The sequence below is a fragment of the Amphiura filiformis genome, chromosome 6, assembly GCF_039555335.1.
Source record: "Amphiura filiformis chromosome 6, Afil_fr2py, whole genome shotgun sequence".
Lineage (NCBI taxonomy): Eukaryota > Metazoa > Echinodermata > Ophiuroidea > Amphilepidida > Amphiuridae > Amphiura > Amphiura filiformis.
This window is the reverse complement of record NC_092633.1, coordinates 941,219-957,439: the sequence shown is the minus strand read 5'-3', so window position 1 is coordinate 957,439 and position 16,221 is coordinate 941,219. Positions and strand designations below refer to the sequence as shown.

Genomic DNA, 16,221 nt, shown 5'->3' with positions numbered 1-16,221 from the left:
CATTTATTATGCAACCTCCCTATCGGGTGAGCAGTTTATAATTTAAAACGTGGACATGCACATTTAATATGCGGATAATTTTGCAATTTAAAAAAAATGAACAGCAGGTGCTGCCGTGTCTTAAAAAATTTACTGACTGACCCTCTTTTTTATGCCTTGAAAGGTTTTAGGCCTAATTGGTGCAGTAATACTTTTAGGTTCTCTATCACTTTATACCATTGGGATGGCCATTTAGTTTCATAGTGAACTCATGTGTGATCAAAAACATTCAAAAAAGTGTCTTTAGGGTTCAAAAAGCTTTTTCTTTGCTAAAATAACATGAAAGCAAAACAAAACAAAACAAAAGCAATAATGCTGTATTATTAACGATATTGATTATTATATGTGACGCGATCGACTCCATGGGGCCAAAGGAGGAATTAATTATTACCTTTACAGACATTAAGCTATCATATACTGAAAACACCAAATGTGTACCATATTATTGGTTCTGAAGTTTTGTGATATATGTGATGCAATCAAGCAAAATCAGTCGGAACTCGGAAATATATTAAATTTTCAGTTTCTTATAGGATAGTAAATATAGCATTTGCAAAGCTGCATTTTGCAGAAAACTCATTTGAAATTGAACAACCAGTTCCAAAGATATAAGCAATTGAAGAGTTTCCAAAACAACAGGAAACAAAAGAAAATATTGCCTTTGTTTGGACATATCTCAAAATCAATATTTCCAAGTTCCGACTGATTTTGCTTGATCGCATCACATATGTGATTTTTTTATGTATTTTATTGGTTTCTTTTACTCAATATTTTTGTCTTTATCTCAATATCCAAGCAGGGAAGGAGAAAGAAATATTGGGTTTAACTTAATGTGCCTGTTAATATGCTTCATGCTCCATCTGGCTGAAAGTGCAGCCAGGGTTCAAACCTACAATCACAATTATAGTAAAAATTTCATCTGAATGAACACAGCTGCCAACAGCTGTACGCGATCCAACCCGATCTTATATGCCAACGCGAACACACATCCTTGGATACTTCATGAAAATACAAACCAATCATGAGAAAGTTGGCGTACACACACGCAGGCATTCATCACACAGTGTACGCGGAAAATCGTCACAATGTTAGCAACTGCGTTTATTCAAATGCATACTATTACACCACACACATCTTGTTTAAAATTGGTTGTTGTTATGTGAGTTATTATTCACGTTACGTAGAATAATTGTAACCATATGGTAATGTAAATGTTGTGTCCATTGACCTTAAGATTTCACTTTAATTGTGTTTCATTTTCTTCTTATCTTGCTCATTTCTAGATGGCGTAGTATTGGTAGATCCCGAGTATCTCAAAGGCCGAGTAGTAATATGTCGTGTGTTGGCAGCATTTCGCTACGGGCGAGAAGACCTCGACGTGCTGGGGCTGACGTTTCGCAAAGATCTCCTGCAGATGAAGATGCAGGTCTACCCTCCCGTGGAAGATGGCGGAACCAAGAAATTGACCCGTCTTCAGGAGCGATTAATAAAGAAATTGGGCAAAAATGCATACCCATTTTCATTCAGGGTAAGATTAGATGTTGATTATAGATGTAGTTTGTACATCTACCTCGATTCACCGGCACGAGCTTTGAAGTTCAGCGTGTTCTGTGTTAGCTTAGCGTTACTTGGTGCGTGTACATACTTTTACGCATGCGATCAACGTGCCGTATATGTACACCTTGAGTCACCGGCACTAGCTTTGAAGTTCAGCGTGTTCTGTGTTAGCTTAGCGTTACTTGGTGCGTGTACATACTTTTACGCACGCGCTCAACATGCCGCATATGTACGTGCAAAAAAACATGCTAAGCCAACGCAGCACATGCTGAACTTCAAAGCTAGTGCCGGTGACTCGACGTAGATTATATAGACTATAGATGTTGATTTCAGTATGCTGTCACAAAATTCCAGCAGATATTTTCGGATGATGCAGCATATTTGCAACAGTATGGATCTGATTGGTTGATTGAATCAAGTCTCGACATGCCAGCATTTGATTGGCTGATTATTCAAAAGCTGAAGTTTTTTGGCAGCCATATTTTGCTTATTGTAATTTCACATGTTTGTGGACACATTTTCACTTTGTTTGCACATTTGGATATATTGACGTAATGCTACTTCCATTAATGACATATTGCCAATTTTGACTTCTGTAAAAATCATCATAAATCGGCAAAAACAAAATTGCGACCCTGATTTGTCAGGATTTAGGGTCGGTCACTGAGGGCAACACAATTTTTTTTGCTTTATAATGATTTATTTTGATGAATATCAGATTTAATAGGACTAGGTTTAATAGAGCAGGATCTATCAAATTGGTTTTGTTTTTGTTTTTTTAGAAACGTTATTAGTACATAATTGAGTACATCATGTTTTTTAGAAACCATCACATTTAGTATAAAACTATAAGCCATTAAAATCAATTATATTACCCAAGGGTATAGGCCTACACTAATCAAGTAAGCATTGTCTAATGGGGCCATAAGGGCACATTATTGAGTACATGATTTACATTTAAGTAGCCCTAAGCATCCAAATTGCAATAATGGGCGATGCGTAGCTACTCAGAGCATTACGCATGGCTACGCATTTCACTTCAAACAATATGTACTTACTGTCTCTTTTGCTTTGGATATGCATGCTTGGTTTGCCCTGGTGTAAACGACTCAAATCTTTTGAGCAAAAAGTTGGTAAATTTGATCAAACATGCTATTTAGGGGGTATTAAAGGTTCACATATCCTTTATGGACAAATAATGTTTCCCAAATACAAATAAAAAAACCTTAAATTCACTAAAAATCTGTAATAAATTTTTCCAGTCAAAATCAAAACAGCTGATTTTACATACCTACAAAAAATATCGCTTAAAACGCTAAATCTGGGTTGGTTGCACCCGTGAGAACAGGTAGGGTTTTTTTGCCTCGGGCAGAAAAACAAAAGCTATTTTTCCAACCTAATTACATTATTCATCCATAACCCCCTGAGCACTATCTGCCGATCTAACATTGCCTCTGATTGGTCAATTACATGTTATCTTCACTTTAATTACCAATCAGAATGGAGCTTTGCAAATAATTCACCTCAATTTTTTAAGTGGTGAAATTATTGTAACAATGTTGCTGATTGGTCTAATTGATAATGAAAACTTCTTTTTGACCAATAGGCAGGTAGTTCTCAGAGGGTTAAAGGACACAGGATCACCCTTTTTATATTTTGAGTGGTTAGTCAAGAAGGTCTTATCTACAATAGCGCCAAGATGGTTACTCTCTGTCTGGTATATGTTCAGGCCCATAAATAAAAATTACAAAAGGTCCACTTTTTGGTGACAAGGTGTTCAAAAAGTCAATAAAAAGGGTAATTGTTAGGGGATTTAGGTCCACTTTTTACACACAAAAAAGTCCAGCACCCCCACCAGAATAACTAAGTAAGCTAGTAACATACACTGATATAGGGTGGTTCCGCTATGCGGTCCACCAAAAATAAATTCTGTTTACGGGTGTGCTAGATGATGCAGGACTTAAGCCTACATGTAATACTTCCATCCATTGACACCATTATCAGCTTAGCTTTAATACCTTAAAGTGTTATGTTACTTTTAATCTGCTTGTTATCTTCTATCAATCACCACCAGTTAATTGAAACGATCCGTAGTATACATGAGCCGGGTATAGTCCCACATCGCCGTATAATTTTTTTTTTTTTTTTAATCAAGAAATTGACATCTATGAGTTTTTGCACTCCCAAATGTTGGCCCAAATCTTGGGAAGTTTTGGTCACAAATGCATAAATGCATATTTTTGTGTAGCTGCAAGCCAATAAACAATGAGTGAATTTAATTGGATGGGCACCCCTCAAAGAACTATTTTGATTGGTTACAAAAAGAGCTATATCATATATTGAGCCAATCAGAGATGTTGTAAGAATAGTCAGTAGGGCTGAAGGGGATTAAGCTGAGAATTGCTAAGAGATGTAAAACCTCTATTTTGATTGGTTACTCAGATGATTTATATCACATAATTAACCAATCAGGGACACTGTAAGAAAGACAGTACATGTAGTGCCCATAGGGTTAAGATTAGGCCAAAAAAAAAAAGGTTTGTCTCAAAGCTCACGAGAAATTTAAAAACAAATGCTAAATGCGGTTTGTTTTTTTTTTTTGGTTTGTTTTTATTCCGACTTTTTTCATGGTATTTTGAGAAAAAGTCTGATTTTCACCGATTTTTCTGGGAAAAACTATTAAAAAAAAAGCGCACGCAAGCTTTGAGATCGAACCTTTTTTTTTTACCTTATAAACTTGGTATTTTGTCGCATGGGAGTTTCACATTCAATTGAAGATTATGTAAATCCCACTTACAAAATTCTAATCATTTTTCCAGCTAAAAAGTTTTAGATACATTGCAGAAATAGGATTTGTGCCCACTCACAGTATTTGGCTGTTCCAATTAAAATCCACACTCTCCCTGTGGAGGATTCTGGAAATATCTTCTACAGGGGAGTATGAATTTCAAATGGAATGAACACATTAGGCAGCTCCATTTGAATTTCATACACCCTCTGAGAAAGATTCAACCTGAATCTTGAATGTCAAAATGGAGTTTGTTATGTGCCAATTCCATTTGAAATTCATACTCCCCAGTGAGAGATATTTTCCAGAATCTTCCACAGGGGGAGTGTGTACTTTAAATGTATTAACCCAATCTAACTATCAAATTCACCTTTATTATGGCTGTGCAATGCACTTCTTGTAAAGGAAATGTTTTGTTGTAATGTTTAATGTTTTATAGACCCATCGGCTATCTATCTACATTTGCCATGCATATCATAGAATGTGATTAATGGCGTCATGTAGTATATCTGATATACGATACAACACGGCCAAGAACTAAAGCTGCCCCGATCTTTCATCATCAAAATGGACTCGTGCCAGAATCATTCTTTCATCAAGAGTCGTGGCTTATGGAGCACCTTAAAACAATAAACATGCAGGCGTTAAAATTTTTGAGTGCATGTTAGCATGTGTGCTTAGAATTTCTGAATTTTTTAGAGCAATCACATGTTCATATAACCTGATTACAAATCTTAAATACTATGAAAGGAGAAACTTTGCACTTCATTTATTTTTGCACCCTAAGCAATAAAAATAACAATGCTCAAAAATGTTCCTCTTGTATATAAGTCTACATTAAAGGAAGCTTAATTTCATAAATGAAATAGTTGAAAGTTGTTGAAATGCAATACAAAAATGCAATTTTATAGTGACTAGAACTTGAGGTTAATGGTAATTGATTTAAGTCAATGTCAAATTAGGGGCTGTGCAATAATTATAAGCCCTGGGGAGGGTAAAATTGGGGGAAAGAAATTTTGGCGAGCTGAAAGGAGGGGCAAGCAATTTTTGGCCAGCTGAGGGGGGGTGTCAAGCAATTTTGGCATGCATTCATGGGGCGCCTTTTAAATAAAACACTCTAAAAAGGCTTAGGAAAACAGTACGGAAACGCTTAAATATGCACATTTTCCTGCTCACAACATTAGGGCTCATATTGAAATACCCTACCACGTTTCACACAGAAAGAAGGCAGGATTCCCTCACTAAGCGTGCGCCTTAGGAAAGCTCGGTCAGGAAAGCGTACTTCTACTTTAAGTCAGTGAAGTGGCTAATTGCAGTGTTATAATCACACATGATTTTAACAAAGAAGGCTAGCACAGGAAAGCTGCAGGATGGCACACACCTTCCTGTGTAAGGGAATTTCAAAAAGAGCCCTTATATCTAGACCATTTAAGAGTTGCAAATTGGAATTCCAAAAATTTGGCATGTGTAAAGGGGGGCATAGATTTTTTTGGCAGACCGAGAGGGAGGCAAGTGATTGTTGGCAGGCTGTTCGGAAATTTTACCTCCCCAGGGGGGCTCATAATTATTGCACAGCCCCTTATGTGTTTAAAAAAGAGCAAAATGAACTGGTACTCCAACTGGTGCTCATTAAAGGTAATTACAGTCTAATTAGCATACCAGCATGTATTAAAACGATGAAATTAGTAGTAAAATTCAGACAGTTACACAAAAACATCAAAATGCAGCATATCTGATATAAAAATCATCATTCCATGCAGAAAAGTTTAGATTGTAATTTTATTTAGACATTTGATGTAATTTAGTTGTACAAGTGCGTTAAAAAGAGGGTGTGTTTCTGAATAAAAATGGTGGGTGCTTATTAGAGGAAGGCAGTGGCGGTGCCATGGGGGGGGGGCATGGGGGGAAATTCCCCCAGTCAGAACTCTTGCCCCCCCTGTTTACCCCCCACCAAAGGAAAAACCAAAAATTATGAAAAGTTCTACTTTTTGTGGTAATTTTTGTTGATTTTGCCTCCGAAATTCACTTTGCCTCCCTAATGCCCCCCTTTGAAAAAAAATTCCTGGCGCTGCCACTGGAGGAAGGGCACTTATTAGGTTGAATATGATATTAAGTTATGCTATGCATTGAATTTCTTCATTCTCACACATTCAAGTTCTGCTTCTATTCTGTTTAAATACTATATCATACAAAACCAGACAAAAATGTTATATTCTTACCATATCTCTGAAGATTCTGATTGGATCAGCACATGATATAGCCCTATTTGTAACCAATATTCTCTGTTGAAATGTGTTAATAATAAAAACCACAAAGATTGAGTGACTATTCAGCAAAATACCACCATGCATCTTTTCATCTTTTGTAATAAATAGCAAAAAAAAATGTCGTCAAATTTGGTTAGTCTAATGACATCTTCCTTTTGGCTTTGTGTTGTATGCATTGTATGTATGCACACACGTAGGTACTGTGCAGCTGGATGCTGAGGAGCACGTTTATACTGATTTCATTGAAAACAAGGCTTGCTCAACCAGTGTGCATAAGTGTGTGCATTGCAAGAAAATGCTAGGGTTTTATGCTATGATACTCATCACTAGATAACCCATTTAAAAAATTGCGACCAAATTGGGCTCCATACCCAAGAGCCACATATCAAGGGTTTGATATTATGCTGTTCCAGTTGAAATATATACACCCTGTGGAAGACATAACCTTAATCTCCCACAAAGGGGGGGGGGTGTAGATTTCAAATGGAGACAACCATTCAGGTAATCCCATTTGAAATGCACACTCCCTCTGTATGAGATTATTCATGTCTTCCATAGGGGGTGTATTATACACCCTGTAGAAGACAAAACCCACACAGGGGATGTAGATTTCAAATGGTGTTAGGTAACTCCATTTGAAATTTACACTCCCTCTGTAGGAGATTATGGTCATGTCTTCCATAAGGGTGTATGGATTTCAACTGGAATAGCCCAATAGTTGTAAAAGGCAATAACAAAATTTAACAAAAAATCAATCTGCAGCTTTCCTAAAATTTCTATTTTTTACATTTTGGGGAATTGAAGGATATTTACTTTAAATCCTGACACAAAAATTACAACTAAAAAAAATCCCTCCAAAACTACCCAAAAAACACCTCAAATCATTGGTTTTCAGAACACTTTCCGTATTGATTTTTTTATCTTAAAAGAAAACATTGTGGGAAAAAATGTGTTGAAAACTATACTCTAACAACAACAGCACACTAGAAAAAGACAGCAGTACGGCACGCTCGGAACCTTCTTAGATTCACTAAAAATAATTCCACACTCGGATAAAGATGTAGGTATGATGAACATTGATTGATGACAATGGGAAACAGAATTCAAAATGACGCCGGTATATTGCATATAGGATTAAGCCATGATGGATGCGTGCGGGTTCCAGAATTGACACACTGTGAATAAGATTGCGTGTTTGTGTCATGTTCTGTGGATGTGTTTAGGTTTTTGAGCTGAAGGTTAGAGAATATTTTCCTTACAATGTGATCAAATGGTTTATAAAGGGTTGTATCTTTTTACCTATCATGGTATTAATTTGCAATTTTGTCATAATTAATTAGCTTTTCATTAAAAAAAAAGCTAATTTGTTGTTGTGATTATCAGAGATGCAACTTTTCAGGTTTTAGCCTGAATTCAGGTTTTTTGTGAGTCAAAATTCCCATATTTTTATTTATTTTCAGCCCGTTTGGGGGCTTTTGGGCCTGCATTCATGTACTTTTTCAGGTTTTTCTGGTTTTAGCCCGAATTCAGGTTTTTGTGAGTCAAAATTCCCATATTTTTATTTATTTTCAGCCCGTTTGGGGGCTTTTGGGCCTGCATTCATGTACTTTTTCAGGTTTTTCTGGTTTTAGCCCGAATTCAGGTTTTTTGTGAGTTCAAATTCCCATATTTTTATTTATTTTCAGCCCGTTTGGGGGCTTTTGGGCCTGCATTCGTGTACTTTTTCAGGTTTTTCTCACCAGTTTCAGGTTTTTTTGAATGAAACTGGATTATAGATAATTGAAGTGTGAAGCAATGTGACACATTTTATGAATATGATTATATAATGCTTGTTTAAATATGTTGCTATTTTTAGTTTTTCACCCATCGTTTATGATTTGGTTTAAAATTTAATGAACCAAACCAAACGTTGGGCTATTCCAGTTGAAATCCATACACCCCTTATGAAAGACATGACATCTCCCACACAAGGATTGTGAATTTCAAAATAGGCTCACTTGAATGGGTGACTCTATTTGAAACCTACACCCCCTGTAGGAGATTAACGTCATATTATTTATAGGGGGTGTACAGATTTCAACTGGAGCAGTCCATTATGTTAAATAATGAATTGAATACCTGAGTGGAAGAAGGGCCCAACTTCAATTTTTTACATAAATGAGTTAGACCCAGCATTTTATTGTCAGTAGACTGTTCTTCCTTGTGTGTGAAAGATGAGCCAAAATCCACTCTCTAAATAGTCTTCCATGTACACTTAATCATGGTTTTCATGGAAGAAAGGCCCAACTCCATGGAGTTGGGCCCTTCTTCCACAAATATCGGGTTAAAGAGGAATTTTGTTCATCCGTGAAATCTGCTTTTCACTGTAATAAACTTTCTTGCCTACATATTACATGCTTCTACTTGTGCAATTAATGGATAATTATCAAATTTCTGTAGCTATTTTTAACATATCTGCTTACGGAACTGGCACTTGCAGTATGTTAGTGGAAGAAGGGCCCAACTCCAACAAAAACAGTTTTGATGGAGTTGGGCCCTTCTTCCACTCAGGTATTCAATTGCAATATACTCAATGCCAAAAAAATCTGGATGAGTACGACATAGCAAATTTTTCATAATGTTTGAATTTGTTTCCTTTCACAGAACAATGGGATAAGCTATAGTATACCCTTGTTTTTCTTTTATAGAGAGTTCAGTCCCCCAGTTCAAAATGGGACATTGCGGTTAGAATCCATGTATCCCCTATGGAAAATATGACCTTAATCTCTCACACAGGGAGTGTAAATTTCAAATGGGGTTTCATGAATGGGTGACTCTATTTGAAATCTACACTCCCTGTGTATGGGTTATGGTCATGTTTGTCTCCCATAGGGGCGTATATGGTTTTCAACTGGAATATCCTTTAGCCTTATTGCCAAGTTGATACATTTTTATAAGGAGATATTTGGGCAGTGTTAAAGTTTAAGTTTAGACTTTGCTACAAGTTCCCACACATTTTAAGGATCCAATTAATTTTCTAGGCAGAGAGAATATTGTCTTTGTTCCCCGGGGGGATCACTCATGTATAAAAGTTGTAAGCATCCGCGTGAATTGACTTTCAAAAATGACCCTAAGCTAGGATGTCGAAAATTTGTCAAACTGACCCTAAACAAGGATTGAACTGAAATAAAAACACCCTAAGCAAGGAATTGTCTTGAAATTTACCCTAAAACAATAGACATTATAAAAACACCCTAATCGAGGAATTGGTTAGAAATTTGCCCCAAACAAGGATAGACATTGCGTGTGTCGGTACAGTGATATCAGTAAGCTTAAAATTGGCACTGTTGAAGTCGGCTCCATTTTTAAAATCTGGTTGGTAAAATTGCTCAGAAACCACTCTTTTGTGCCGAATAATTTGATAAATATGTCACCACTAATGTCCGTTAATTGGGTAAAATTACCCTAAGCGAGGATCATCCTTTAAAAAAACACCCCTTCTTTTACTAAAATGAGTGTTTTGAGATTCCTAATCGCGGATCCATGCGGATCCTCGTTTTGCTTTTCAAAACCACCCTAAATCCGCGTTTTCTTTCACGCGGATGCTTACAACTTTCATATATGAGTGGCCCCCCCGGGCTTTGTTCTCAATTATTGATTATTTTCTAAAACTACCATGTCTATCCTTTAGTGGTATCCAGGCTTCACCCACTTTATATATATTCATGTATAATTTTAAGTTAAATAAGACCAAAACTGATTATGATTGTAATTTTTCTCTCTCTTCTTTCTCATGACAGCTGCCCCCTGGAGCAGCTTCATCAGTGACCCTCCAACCAGCACCTGGTGACACAGGCAAGCCATGTGGTGTGGATTATGAATTATCAACATACGTCACAGGTAAGAAAGAAAGAAATTCACAAATTAAAGCCATAATATGCGATTAAACGCACCTATTCGCATCTGCCACTGTGAAATTCTAACATGACACTACTCTAAACTTGAGACAAGACACAATATTATATTATAGCCACACTCACAGGCCTCTGAAAGAAGACGAAGCCTGAAGAATGACCTAAAACACACGTTTCAATTTGTATAAATCTCCTTTAACATAAACTCAAACATGTTGATGGTTAGCCATGTATTTAAGACTTGTTCTTACAAATTGAACGGAAGGTCTCCAAGGACACAACAGAGATGTGGTTCATTGTAAATGTCAGAAAACAATAGAAAACAAAAGAATTCTTCATTGAAATCTGTTGAAGACCAAGTCAAGTGAGGGAGCAACCCTGACAAATTATGTAACATTTCAAAGCTATTAAATGATCAAGAGAATGTGAATCTGGGTATAACTCAAAATAAAAATTTGCAACTTTCCCATTTTGTGGGAACAGATTTCAAAATTGGGCTGTACCATTTAAAAATCCACCCAACCCCTGTGGAAAATTTGAAATTACCTTCCACAGAGGGAGTATGAGTTTCAAATAGAATAGACAGTTGAGTAACTTCCATTTGAAATACTCACTCCAGTTGTGGAAGATATAGGTAAAGTCATAATACAGGGGAGTATGAGTTTCCCTGAATGAATGATTAAAAAATGATTAACCCTGACTAATTACATTTGAAATTCATACTCCCCCTGTGGAAGATATTTTCAAAATCTTCCACAGGGGTAGTGTGGATTTTAAATGTAACATTTCAAAGCTAATGATCAAGAGAATGTGAATCTGGGCGTAGCTCAGAATAAAACTTTGCAACATTCTCATTTCGTGGGAATAGGTTTCAAATGTTACCTTTGTTACCTAATCAGTAAATTGACATGCATTTTGTATAGGGGAATCTATTGATCTTATTGTGTGTAGTATATGATAAAGAAGTTGGTTTTTTCTGCATAATTTCACAGAGGATGCCGACGGTAAACCACACAAGAGAAATTCAGTTCGTCTTGCGATCAGGAAGCTGACGTATGGCCCCAGCCCAGAGGAGAAGAAAGGCGAACAGCCCAGTGCTGAAGTACAACATGAATTCACATTTAGTCCAGCACCACTCACATTGGAGGTGACATTGGATAAGGAGGTAATGCTATTAACCAAAATGGGCTATTTTAAATTCCCGTCAAAATCCATACGCCCCCTGTGGAAAACATGACCTTAATCATCTACACAGGGAGTGTGAATTTCAAATGGAGTTACCAAAATGGGTGGCTCCGTTTAAAATTCACACTGCCTGTGAGGGATATTAAGGTCATGTCTTCCTTAGGGGGCGTATTGATTTCAAATGTAATAGGCCAATGGTCTCATCTCCAATTGCACAGTTGAGGGAGAGGGTGGCGCAATAGTTAGGCTACTTGCCTTTAGTGCATGAGGTCCCGGGTTCAATTCCTGGCGGTGGTGATTTGCTGGGATATTGACTTAGAAAAAAAAAGTCTGAAATTAATTGGCAACATCTGTAGATTAAAATCAGACTTCCACTCTCCCCATGGTTCATTTAGAATTGGGCAAATGAATCATGAAAGTACTCCGTCCTTCGGAGGGGACGTTAAGCCGTCGGTCCTGTGTGAAGAGAGCCATACCGGTACATGTATTTCGTAGCCAGTTTCGAAAAGAGTAGGGTGTTAACCCCTGACTGTTCCCAACCCGTCCCGGTGTTCAAATGGAAATAAGCTTCAATAGAGGCTTTCTTGGGTTATCCAGGGTTGTAAAAATCCGAACAAATCAAATCAAAAGTTCTTTCACCTCCATTAAACTATCATACCTCGATTTAGACCTGAAGTTGTAAAGTATGAGATGATGAGGTCATTCTATGAATGACACATTAGGGTTAAGGAATTGTGTCCTGGTAAAGGGAGATGCATGTGATTAGAGTGTAATGGGATGCATGTTGATGATGGATGTTTGAGAGTTTGGCTGTAGGCAAGAAACATTAAACTGTGAAATCTGAATACTCTTCTATGAGTGCATCTAGTTTCTTACTTCCTTTCTGAAATTTTTATCACAAGCAAGGTTATTTGTTGGGTTTGAAGCTACCAGGGTAGAGGATGTGGGGAGGGGGTAGGTCCTCAAGTTTGGTTTGGGTAAGGATGTGCAGCTGAGAATTTGAAAGTTGACCCATCCACATACCAATTTTCCAAAAATGTTTGACCCATTGCTGTACCAAAAGTCAACTTTTTCAGCCATATTTCATGCAAATTTAAGTACAAAAAAGTTGTGGAAAATGAAATAAATTATAGAAAACAATTTGTTATTATATATAATGAGGCAGAGTACCAAAGGCTTGATCAGACCAAAACATTGCAGACAAATGGGCAATGTGATGGTGATGATGATGTTGATAGGACAAGCAAAAGCTTATTGTCACTTTGAATGGATGTTGCTACCAGCAAAACAAGGTTCTTGCTGCAAATACATGCACAAAAAGTGCAGTTTGCTTTTAACACACTTTTCTAGCAAGGCTGTTGTAAATTGAAGCGTATGTATGAAAGGTGTATGCAGCTATGCACACACAACACACACTTTGCTGGTAGCACCTTGTTTAAAGATGACCATGCAAAGGATTAAGGGTCAATTCCATCTTTCTTAAATATTAAGCATGAGCATATTACACCAATCCATTCCTCATCAAGCTTCACTGGCTGCCCGTCACGTTGCGCATTCAATTTAAACTGCTGTTCTGGCTTTTCGTCACTTCGATGGCACTTTACCACCATACCTGTCATCTGTGCTTTGTACTTATCAAACTTCCCACTCCCTTCGATCATCCTCTGGAAAATTACTCAAAACTCCTCAGGTTAACCTCAAATCAGCCGGTGAACGCTTACTTCATTTTGCTACTCCAACTGTTTGGAACTTGCTTCCAAACAACCTTCGTAACATCTCCACACTTTCTCAATTTAAACGCCGGCTTAAAACCCATCTCTTTCGTCAAGCTTTTTCCATATTCACAGAATTACTTGCTCTTTTTGTTTGTTTGTCATCTTCAAGGTTTTGCGCTCTCTGAGGTCTTTGGAAGATTTTGCGCCTTAAAAGAGCCATTTATTCTTATTATTATTTAATATTTTGCAGATGTATTACCATGGAGAAACCATACATGTGAATGTCCAAATTACCAACAACTCAAATAAGCGAGTAAAAGGCATCAAAATTAAGGTTCAGCAGATAGCGTGTATCTGTCTGTTCTCGCAGGCAGAGTATAAATGCCCTGTTGCCTCAGTAGATGAAAGGTAAGGAATCATCATAATATCAGAGGTGTTAACCCCCTGAGCATTACTGCCTTTCTAACATCAACTTTGATTGGTTGATGATAAGAGGTATTCAGTTGAATAGCCAATAAGAATACAGTTTTGAAAATATTTCACCACATTCATTTTAAATGATGGCATTATTCTTACAAGATCACTGATTAGTTCAGTAAATGAAACAACAACCATTCTGACCAATCGGCAGGTAGTTCTCATGGGGTTGACGGTCCTTATCAGTGTTAAATGGAATCACGTTGTAATCTACTATTTGAGGTATTCCATATCTGTAATATACCATAGAATTGGGTCTGCATATATGCCTCTAAATGAGAGGTTTTTTTGACGAAAGAGACGAAAGGCAGACACCCTCCACAAAAACATTACAATAGATTGGTCTTGCAATAATACAAATTTGTACAGCTGCCAGCATCAGTAATGTAGTTGCTCAAACTTCAAATAATGTTTTTGTGGCGGGTGTCTGCCTTTTGTCTCTTTCATAAAAAAAAAAAAACAATCATTAGAGGCATATATGCTTAGGCATCTGCAGATATGTTTAGGCATATATGCTATGGAATTCTATGGTATGCTTCATCAGCAGTAAAAATATGTCTGTATTCATTATATGCCTTAGTGTTGGAGTGGACATCTCCTTTTCGTAGTGTTAGAGCCATACTCCTTGTAGTGGGTGGGGGTTGGTGGAGTTGCAGCCTGTTAACCTTGCCAGCTTACGCGGAGTTGAAATCCATACACCCCCTATGGACGAGTTTGGTGTATTGCAGTTTAATTATCTGTCGATACTGACTCCACCAAGAAGAAGACTTGACATCTTTCACACAGGGAGCGTGAATTTAAAATGGGTTTACCTTAATGGACGCTCCATTTGAAACCTACACCATCTGTGTGGAAGATTAAGGTCATGTCTTCCATGGGGGGGTATAGATATCAACTGGAATGGCATAATAGAGGTAAAGGGGCTTGTCAAGTTAAGTTCTTCTGTAACCTGATACCTGCTGCACCACTATGTCATAGGGTGACTTTGACATGTTCTTGAAAAAACACTTGCTTTGAGAACAAAAATGGCCAGTGCATCCTAAGTATTAGGGGACTTGACACTTTTAGCCATGACATTAATTTAACTGTTGAATCTTTTGGATGGACAAAAGTGGAGTAAAAATGTTAAATTGTTCTTCTTCTTCTACAGCATTGATGTTCCACGCAGTTCCACATTCTGCAGGGTGTATTATTTAACACCACTGTTGGCTAACAATCGAGACAAACGAGGCTTGGCATTAGATGGACAACTAAAGAATGAAGATACTAACCTTGCCTCATCATCAATGTAAGTACAGCATGCAGTGCACTACACTAGCTTACAGAGAAGTAAAGCATTCTCTTGCCCATGGTGAGCGTACATAGCGTAAACACAGAAGTGTGGGTGTATTCTTCGTGTAAGAGAGCACCAAACAAATCCTAACTCTAATCCTAACCCTAACCTTTATCCTAACCCTAACCCTAAATCCCAACCCTAACTCTAATCCTATTAGTATTTTGTGCTCTCTTAGACTTAGGATAAACCAAAGTTTGGCTCCTATTGGCCGGTTCCGCCATAACAGACCGGTAATCTGATTGACCGATTACGTGTCAAAAAGTGGTTCAGCGCAGAGTGACACTCATGAAGGGAACACAAAAGTGTGCCTTATGTCACTCATTCACAGCGCATGTGCGTCGATCAGAGCAAGAAAGTACCACACTTCTTTGGAAGCTAGTGTAGCTGTATTGTGCGCATACTAAGAGTTCAGGTGTAAGGGCAATATAAGCTATGTGCTGCTTTGTGTTATTATGAATTGAGTTGATTTTATGTTATATAGTCTACATTACCAGTCGTTATCCTTGGACCCGAGGGAGGGTCTGCTTCAGACTGGCAACCCATATTGGTGAAACATCACTAAAATATGAGTGAACGTCATCATTCAATTAGGAATTAAGAATCTCAAATCACAGTGCCCTTTCTAGTATCTCTTTACATATTTTTGACAGTACACAAGGCAGCCAGCCTTTGGATGTATCACATTTTAAGTCTGAACTCTTCGGAGAAATAGGCAACATTGTGTCACATTAATTTCAATCTTAATTTATAGTCTATGCAGTAAGCCATCTGGAACGTTATCTAGTTGCTTTGTTGTAACCCACATATAGCTTAATTACAGGACAGTGTGCTGTCAATACATGATGTCAAGACTGGATGCATAGGTTCATTGAGCTGTGATACTTTTACATGATGGGATTAACAGAGCTGTTATACATCATGTCACTTTTAATTGGTTTGAGCTGGGACCTCTTGTTTTGAATGG

At 37.5% G+C, this 16,221-nt stretch overlaps 1 protein-coding gene across 6 annotated transcripts in view; it reads left to right on the top strand.

Moving 5' to 3' along the window:
* LOC140154794 (beta-arrestin-1-like) overlaps positions 1-16,221 on the top strand; it is a 150,723-nt gene that overhangs the window by 119,508 nt on the left and 14,994 nt on the right. For all 6 annotated transcript variants that reach the window (XM_072177372.1, XM_072177374.1, XM_072177373.1 and 3 more), the window contains 5 exons: positions 1,323-1,567; positions 10,431-10,530; positions 11,537-11,709; positions 13,695-13,852; positions 15,072-15,209. In XM_072177372.1, the coding sequence (XP_072033473.1) occupies positions 1,323-1,567; positions 10,431-10,530; positions 11,537-11,709; positions 13,695-13,852; positions 15,072-15,209 (814 nt within the window). The remainder of the gene's footprint in view (positions 1-1,322; positions 1,568-10,430; positions 10,531-11,536; positions 11,710-13,694; positions 13,853-15,071; positions 15,210-16,221) is intronic.